The 9,331-nt window shown below is 42.1% G+C and overlaps 2 protein-coding genes across 2 annotated transcripts; both read right to left on the bottom strand.

Annotated features, from left to right (window-relative positions):
• Positions 1 to 2,360: 2,360 nt before the first annotated feature.
• On the bottom strand, positions 2,361 to 4,624 carry LOC124291013. Its single transcript, XM_046727916.1, has 2 exons — positions 4,476 to 4,624; positions 2,361 to 3,811 (listed from the first exon to the last, which is right to left on the bottom strand). The coding sequence occupies exons 1-2, from the start codon at positions 4,537 to 4,539 to the stop codon at positions 2,784 to 2,786; spliced, it is 1,092 nt and encodes a 363-aa protein (XP_046583872.1). The 5' UTR covers positions 4,540 to 4,624; the 3' UTR covers positions 2,361 to 2,783.
• LOC124290991 lies at positions 2,361 to 6,521 on the bottom strand. The gene is made up of 2 exons (XM_046727853.1): positions 5,704 to 6,521; positions 2,361 to 2,535 (listed from the first exon to the last, which is right to left on the bottom strand). Exons 1-2 carry the CDS (start codon positions 6,519 to 6,521, stop codon positions 2,532 to 2,534), a joined length of 822 nt encoding a protein of 273 aa, XP_046583809.1. The 3' UTR covers positions 2,361 to 2,531.
• Positions 6,522 to 9,331: the final 2,810 nt, after the last annotated feature.

The raw sequence follows: 9,331 nt of genomic DNA on the forward strand, positions 1-9,331 counted from the left end.
TGTATAAGAGTGTGAATCGGTATTTGGGGTGGGGTGGGGGTGGGGTTGTGTACTGCACTTTACCGGGCGCACTTTTTCAGATTAATTAGCGCTGCTGGGGCTCGAACGCGCTTCCCACTGTGCCACGCCCTTCCCATTCATTTTTTCCGCGCCATTATTTCTTGGACTGTACTGACGAGTACCGGATGGATCGAAATGTGTTTCAATTGTATATAATAGGATTATACTGCCCTACTTCCTTAGTTACATGACAAGCAAATACACAAGACATAAATGAGATGAACGGAGTACCTGCTCAACCCCAGGGCGTTTCCTACGAGCGACATTATCCTGCTCGTGGTCGTCCCAACACAGACAGTCGGAATACCGGACTCGTACTCGTTTTTCAATACACATGTAGATGTGAGCATATATATATATATACAGTTTTTTACAACAATGGACAGGTGTCAATGTACAATGCAGTAGTGATAAGGATTGCATAGAATACAGATTAGCATCATATAAATAATTACAATAAAGTCTCACATGTCTTGAGTACATAGTTTTTACTTTTTAAATATTTGGACGATGGCTGTCCTGAATTAGTCACTATAACACCCTAACCCTAACCCTAAGGATCGTAAAGGGTGCCATACCCTAACCCTAAGGATCGTACAGGGTTGCTTAACTCTATAGATGCAAGTGAAGGGAGACGGAGCAATTACTGCGAAACAGCGTGGTAGCGCTATAACCATGATAACGCGTTAATTGCCCTGCAGCGAGCAGCGAGGGCTGTGCCCGGTAAACTGCATTCTATCCGGTATGGGCCAGAGCTAAGCATACATGTATATATTTGACTATGGAGGCCTTTTAGTGACATTTATTTATTTTTTTAATGCCAATCAAAGAAGTATTTTTTTCTTTCTTAACTATACTGACTACCGAACAGTTAATAATTGCCATATTTTAGTGATATTTACAAAATTACTCTGCCATTCTTTAATTAATGAAACAGAATTAATTATGATACTTAATTAGCTCTTCACCGATGTGTCCAGCCCATTTACTGACGCTGATTGTGTTTCTATATAACGTGACGGAAGGGAATCATGGTAGTACAAAGAAGTGTTTTCTCACAACTAACTGTAACAGTTTTTGCCATTTCCGAATTTCTCATGTCATGCATGAAATAATATATATTTATATCATAAAGTAACCTTCGAATAATTGGTTATGTGACTAATTGAGTGTTTTTTACTGTAGATAGATAGGGAATGAAACAATTAATGACTTGTGAACTTGAAATTTCTATCATATAGATCATGTGACATCCCTTGACAAAGTTAAATTTTTTTATAGGGTTCATAACTTTATCTTTAATTTTTCTCTTTATGTTTCTTATCATGAAGAATTTTCTTTTACTGTCCTTAATTGATGTCAAATACCGTTGGAAAAAATACTGGAATTGTATTGACCGGAGCTGTGCACGCGTGATACTGATGTATTGGCGATAACTGTTATGCGGGATTAACTGTTCGGCAGGCAGTATATCTTGATGTGCAATTTGGGTCAAACCGAGTGAATTAGTTGAAATATCTTTCAACAAAACAAGTGCACTATTTTAATTGTGACTTAACATCTTGAGATTTCAAGTTTCAACTTATTACATGTATATTGAATTTTGAAAACATTATGTTGAAATTTCAACTTAGTGTTGTGAAATTAAGCAGATTGACCTAAAAGGCTTCTGTATGTTTATCCGAATAATCTACATTGGTTAAACAAATGTTTGGACAAAGTAAGAAAGGACTGGGATAAAATACCTCCATCGTCATGGGTAAAAGTACATCAATAAAGGAGGGAATACCGCTTAAAATACATTATTTGATGTTCAGGCCAAGTCACTCTATGTGAGGCTCAGAAATTATGAATATATTTGATTGGGCAGGAATTCATCTTAAGATTCAAATGAAGTGTCATCGACAGACAAATTTGAATTTTTAAAGTTTGTATTTTCATTTGTTCAGAGACGTTTTATTCTTGTATCGATTGCAATATGGTAACATTTTCCAATTTGGGAATTCATACTGGCATAATTGGGATGAAATATCAGCTATTTAGCAGTCAGGTCAGCTACATCCCAGGGTTGTACCTGGAAAAGTTGTCCTAAAATTGTAGATTTCATCAGCTCAATAGTGGGGAACGCCGTGAAATCATAATTTTATGAGTAACCGAAGGCAAGATATGAAAGTGTTATCTCCCCGCCACCAGGTGGCTGCAAACCAGCTTTTTCAAATTCCCACGAAAATTTGCCATTCTCCATTACCAGCTTTCAGCTAGCAGGAGAACAGCGAGAAGCAAAACAGGGTCCAAGCTCATCAACAATAATTTTAATGCTCAACAATAGCAAAACAATGCATACATGGCATCTGGACGGAATTGAATTAGAGTATTAAAAATCACTATCAAGCCACAAAGGGCTCCACACTGTCAGGCTGTCCGACACAATGGAGATCGTCAGAGCACAGGACTCCATCTTTGGCTAGGTCCTACCTGCAACAAAGGTGAAATATTTTAGTACCGAAGGCAAGCAAACGGGATAGGTGGGTGGGAACACTTTCATATCTTGTCTTCGGTTACTCATAAAATTATGATTTCATGGCCCTCACTACGTGAGCTGATGAAATCTACAATTTCATTTCACAACCTTCGGCAAGACACTCAAGTGTTAGTTTAAAGCTTACCTGGTCAAAACTGCCTGCTGGAAAGTGTTGACCTCTGGAGTCCTACAATAAAACTTTCTAAAAGTTGATTGCTTTGACCAATTTGCCTGTTTTCTGGATATCATCAACCGAGATACCTTGACCCATTGCCTTAGAGGTGGAGGCGGCCCTGGTAGAGTGCGCTGTGAACTCCGCCGCCAACCCAGACTCCTTCATGACATCTTTCAGCCATCTGCTTATGGTGCAAGTTTTCACATGCCCATGGGGCTTCACATAACTCAGGAGCAGATTATGACGCAAGACTTCGTCCGAGGTCTGCTGCCATAATCTACTCCTTGACAAATATCCTTCAATACATTCAACTACACACGAGGACCTGTCCTCCTCAAACCTAAAAAATTCTAACACCATATGTGTTTTCCCTGGCCTACAAGTTTTTGTTCTTTTTGTCAAATGAAAGGTTACCCTATCATCTTTGATACACATATATCTTGTGTCTAACTGCTGAAGCTCTGACGCCCTTCCAGCGGAGGTTAACGCTAACAGCATAGCCAGTTTTCCTGTGAGAAGCTTATCGGAGAGATTCGCATTATCCCCCCAACCCTTGATGGCACCCAAAACCTTCTCAACATCCCAAGTTTTAGTATATCTAGGGCTTGGTATCCTTTCATTAAAGATTGCCCGCATGTGCTCGCAGACTACAGGCAACTGATCCACCTGAACAGCCCCTAGGGGAGCATGATTCTTGGAGATTGCTGACCGATGAGCATTAATTGTCGGGTACTTTAATCCCTTATCGTAAAGGAAAGTCAGATAATCTATAACAGCGGAAATAGGTGACTGAACGGGATCAATTTCCCGTTCGTGACACCAGCAAACCCACTGTCCCCAGGCGCTTTTGTAAGCTGCCCTTGTTCCTGACCGCCATGCTCTAGCATGAAGGTCTGCAGACCTCTCTGATATGCCAGCTGTTGAGTGGGATTCCCTGAAACCTTCCAAACTGCTAGATGCAGTGTCTTCAGCTCCACTAACGGGTGGACCTGACCCAAAGGCGAGGTTAAGAGATCCCGAGTTAGTGGTAGCCTGATTGGGTTCACCACTGCCATCTCCAGCAAGAGAGGGTACCAGACCTGAGCCTGCCACAGGGGTGTTACTACCACTAGTGTCCCACCCTCCTTCCTTACTTTGGCCAGACATCTCCCCACCAAAATGAACGGAGGGAACGCATATGGAGTGTTCTGATATTGTTTCCAGTTCTGTTCTGGAGGAAAACGTCCGTCGCCAAGGCATATAGGTCTGGTTTCCAACTGACATACTGGCTCAGCTGTTTGTTCAGCCTGGACGCAAACAGGGCCACTGATAATGGTCCAAAGAGCGACAGAATCTGCTTGAACATGACTCTGTTCAACATCCAATCGCTGCTGTCTTGGTAATTCCGAGATTGCCAGTCTGCTACAGAATTCAGAATTCCCGGCAGATGTTCTGCTGTCAGGTTTATTGATCTTGCAGCACACCATTCCCATATCTCCTTGGAGAGGCCGTTTAACAAACGGGATTTCGTCCCCCCTCCCCTGACTATGTGTGCAACTGCCGTTTGGTTGTCCAGCCTCATGTGAACACACATTTCTTTCTTGTTCTTTGTGAATGATTTTAGAGCTAGTAGAGCTGCAAGGAGCTCATTCACATTGATATGATATGATAGCTCTGTGGAACTCCACACACCCTGAGTTGTCTGACCCTGACATACTGCCCCCCAGCCCTTGTTGGAGGCGTCCGAGTCCACTGTCAGATCCGGTGTGGGGGAGATAATGGCTCTGCCATTGAACTGTTCCATCTGACTGATCCACCATGCGACTTCCTCTCTCGCCTCGTGATCCAGAGTCAATGGAGTTTTGGAAAGACTTCCCCTGAATCAACGTTCGTATTTGTATCATTTGGAGGTATCTGCACTGCAAAATTGCAGGGAGAATGGCCTGAACAGATGATAGCAGTTTTCCCACCAGCTGAGACACCTGACGCACTGTTACTGTGTGAGATTGTAGTACCTCCCTTCACTGATTCTTTATCTGATCCACCTTCCCCTCCGGTAGGTAGAACATTATTTCTATGGAGTCAATACAAAACCCCAGGAATTCTATCCTTCTTGTCGGCACTAACTGAGATTTCTCCCAGTTTATTGTGAAACCGAGGGATTGGAGGAGGAAAAGAAGGGAATCCCGACACTTGAGAAGACCCTGACGACTGGTGCTCACCAGCCACACATCGTCGAGATAAATAATCGTTCTCATTCCCAGGCGTCTGAGAAACGCTACCTCCGGTCTCAGCAGCTTTGTGAAATGGCGCGGCGCAGAGGCCAGACCGAAAGGAAGGCAATTGAATTGAAAAATCATACCATTCCATTTGAACCGGAGGTACCTTTTGTCTTTTTCGTCCATTGGAACAGCAAAGTATGCGTCTTTTAGATCTACTTTGCACATGAAGTCGCCTCTTCTGAGAAGATCTGGAACCATGAACAAACCCTCCATCTTGAAATGTTGGTATTTCAGATGACGGTTTAACCTTTTTAGGTTTATTACAGGACGAAAGCCTGCACCCTTCTTTGGGACCAGGAAAAGGTGGCTTAGAAACTGAGGCGGTTTGCCTTCCACCTGTGATATGGCCCCCTTCCGAAGGAGTTCTTGTATCTCCTGGTCTATTAGATTCCTTTCCTTTATTGAGAGGGATGGAGTGTTTGATGGGGATTTCTGAAAGGGAGTGGAGACCGAATTCAACTTTGCTCCCTGCACAAGTGTAAGAACTGACTGGTCGCAAGTTATCTTCTCCCAATTTTCTAGAAAGAAATGAATTCTCCCTGCCAAAGGAACGTTTGGAGCCAGCTTGGTCAAATTCAAACCTAGCACTGGGGCCACCACATTTCCGTTTTTGTGCAGGGTATCTAAATCTAAGAACAGGTGTTCTAACTGATTTTTTGTGGGGTAAGGAACTTGCTGATACATACCTTTTGCCTCTCTTGTACTGGGACAAACCTCCCCTGCTGACAAGTCCACCGGTATATCCGCCCCCGGAAACCTGTCTGCCTCCCGAGGGCACGGGCCGAAAGAGCTGCTTGAACATGAGTCTGGAAAAACTAGCAGACTGTGGAGGGTTAGGTTGTGCTGTTGGCTTATGCACAAATTTCAGTTTCTTTTTAGGGGGCTGAAGTGCATCAGCCACTTCTCTAGCCTCCCTACGATTTTTTCCCATGTCTTTCAAGACTTGCAGAAAACCGTCCCCAAACAATTGGGCCTCGGTGTCACTGAAGACGTTGGCATGTTTTCTCATCAAGGATTTACTCTTTTTGAGATCCTTTGTAAGTTTGCACAATGTAGCTAGCCTCCAATTGTAGTTCAAGGCTACATTAACTTGGCCTGTGCAACATATCGTTTTCTCAACTAGCTCAATCACACACTCGAAGTCTAACTCAGTACACTGATCATTACGGGCCTGTTCAAGTAGAGCATATAAAGCCCCTAAAGGACCCATAACTCTCATGAGCCTGGACTGAATGGATCTTAGACCCTTGTCAGCTCCCTTCTCATTACTTATCCCATATTGTTCCATAAGGGATTCGATAATGCCATCCATATGAGGGACTTCAAAAACCTTACCCTCCGGTATAGGACATTCCTCTAACACACCCTCCATAGTCTTGTCATCTATGAAAGTGGTGAAATGCCTGGTTATGTAGTCCACTTGTCCCTTAGGGAGCCTACAGCGAGGGACATTAGATGCCCCATGAGGGTCAAAACGTCTAGGTTCTGTCAGGGTGTCCCCCATATTCGAGGTACCCTGCACAGACCACATGCTGTCACCCCTTCTGGCTCTTGTATCGCTAAAAAACGAACGTTTCGAGACAGCATCGTCGTCTGAGTCAGATTCGTTTTGATCGACCCGACACTCAGAGTCAGAATCTACCGTGGCCGAAACCAACAGTTTCATACTCGGGTCAGTATTACCTGCCAGTACATTGACAACGTGTTGCTCATCGTTATTTTCCTTATTTTGACACGGCAACTGCGAACTAGACATGTTTTATAATGTCTTATGTTTGTAGAAACAATACAATTAAACCAATTATGCAAGAAAAGTACTCACCTCCAGCTAAAAAGCAAAATGCAACTGTAACCTTCACGAGTCGACTGCTAGCTGAAAGCTGGTAATGGAGAAAGGCGAATTTTCGCGGGACTTTGAAAAAGCTGGTTTGCGCCACCTGGTGGCGGGGAGATAACACTTGAGTATCTTGCCGAAGGTTGCGAAATGAAATTGTCTTTTTCTCTTTCTTTTTTAGAAGCAATATTCAACTCATGTTACTGTAAATATTTGCTTTCAGTGTTTGCAATGATCAGGCCTACTTCTGTACTTGAACTGAAAGAGTATGTCCCGCGTCCAGTGTTATGTGTGCTGGCATTTTTGGGGATTGCCGCCACCCAGATGGTTCTGTTAGTGCTTATCATGGTACCACCACTTCGTCAGTTTGTAGTGGCTAAAATAAAGGCCAGAAGAGAAAACAGCAGCCAAGCTGACCCTGAGGAGTTTATTCGAGCCATGTATGGAATCAAGGCAGCAGAGACCATGTTGAAGACCCTGTATATCCGTATCTATGACAACGTTGCTATTGGAAATGTAGCAAAGGATGTTAAGGTTGTTGCTCTCGACAACACAGAACACTCTTTGATGGAGTTTGCAAAGAAGGGAAGGCCTTTGGTACTGAGGTAAATTTGAAATGTTCTGTTTCTGCATGAGTTAACATACAGTATCATACCAATATGTTTTGGCTGAAGTGATTTGTGGATAGATAAAATAAGTCTTACTGTCTATTGCAAACAGGATTACCTAGTATTGAATATATTGTATTTTGTTTCAATTTCCTGATTTTTCTATCCGTATTGTGAATAACACATTATCAATGATCTCTTATGCTCCTGTAAGGGTCCAGTTCCATTATAAGATCTTTTAACTCTATGGGTTATTATTGTAAATCAAAACTATCAGCGTTTGATAATCCTGCTGACAAGATTGCACAATGAGGGATTGTAAATGTTATGTTTGATCAAATATCCATCTTGACTTACAGATTTTTCAGTGTTGTTGACAGAATGAAAGGAAATCTGTTACAATATATTTTAATGCACTAGGTTTTGCTTAAAGATTTAGTTACTGTGTATTTTCAATGGAGAGAGAATAATTCTATTATGACCAAACTAGTTTGGTAAAATGAGTATTTCATGCTTTTTCAATAGTGGAAAGGTGAAAATTGCTGTTGAACCATGTACAAAATGCAATGTTATCAACTGCAAATACTCAATAAATTTGTACAAACCTGTAGAGGTTATTGATTCTTTGAAGAAACTCCTCCTTGGGGTACATATAAGCATTAAAATGTCCATTTTAAAACCTACTACGTTATGTATACATAAATACATACATATATATATATATATATACATTTATTGAGCGCTAGAATCCAGCAGAAGCTGCTCAAAAGCACATCAGTTCCAGGAAAACACTTTAAGTAACAGTTACAGATTGAATGCTTCTCTGTGTAAGTGAGTCTTTAGCTGGGCCTTGAAAGTGGATAGCTGTTCTGATCTTCGATGAAGAGGTAATCTGTTCCAGAGAACTGGACCTGCTTTACCAAAAGATCTATCTCCAAACATCTTTGTCCTAGTCCGTGGCACAGCAAGTAGATTCTGTTCAGCTGATCATAACTGGTTGATAGGTTTCTATCATGCTGGACAAGACCCTTCAGAAGATCTTGTATTGGATTCTGTGGTGGACAGAAAGCCAATGAAGGTCTTGAAGTACTGGTCTGATGTGATCCCACTTCGCTGTTCTAGTGATGATTCTTGCAGCTGTATTTTGTGCTTTTTGGAGCCTATTCATAAGTTGTTCTGGAAGGCCATATAGCAGCAAGTTACAATAGTCTATCCTGGATGTAACATAGGCTTGTGATGTGTGGTATCCACATAAAGGTACCTCCTTATCAGACCAATGTTTCTAATGTGGCAACCTCTTGCAAACAGAGTTGATGTGGGTCTCCAGACTGAGTGACGAGTGAAAGATAACCCCCAGATTCCTGGCATGTGGACTTCTGGGTATTGTGTGTTCGCCAATTTGGAAATGTGGCAGATGGATCCTTGTCATGGTTTGCTTAGGGCAGATGACCAACAACTTTGTTTTATCATCGTTCAGTTTTAGAAAGTTTAATGTCATCCAGTGCTTGATGTCGTCTATACAGTGTTGGATTCGCTGATAAGAGATTGTCACTGTTAGTGGTTTGAAAGCCAGATAGATCTGTCTGTCATCCACGTAGAAGTGAAAATCGAGGTTGTGTGCTCTGGCGATCACCAGTTGGTAGCGTGTATATAGTGAACAGGATCGGTCCTGTGAAACACCATAAAGCAGATCTGTCTTCTTTGAAATTACACCACCGATGCTTACGTTCGGATCCATTCCAAAGCTGAACCCTGGACACCGATCCGGTTATCCAGCACATTAAGAAGCACATTATGATCTACAGTATCTAATGCTGCTGAGATGTCTAGTAGCACTAAGATGTCAGTACGACAGTTGTACTTATATTTTAA

This window comes from Haliotis rubra, unplaced genomic scaffold, assembly GCF_003918875.1.
Source record: "Haliotis rubra isolate DU_JTF1 unplaced genomic scaffold, ASM391887v1 Scf48, whole genome shotgun sequence".
NCBI classification, from domain to species: domain Eukaryota; kingdom Metazoa; phylum Mollusca; class Gastropoda; order Lepetellida; family Haliotidae; genus Haliotis; species Haliotis rubra.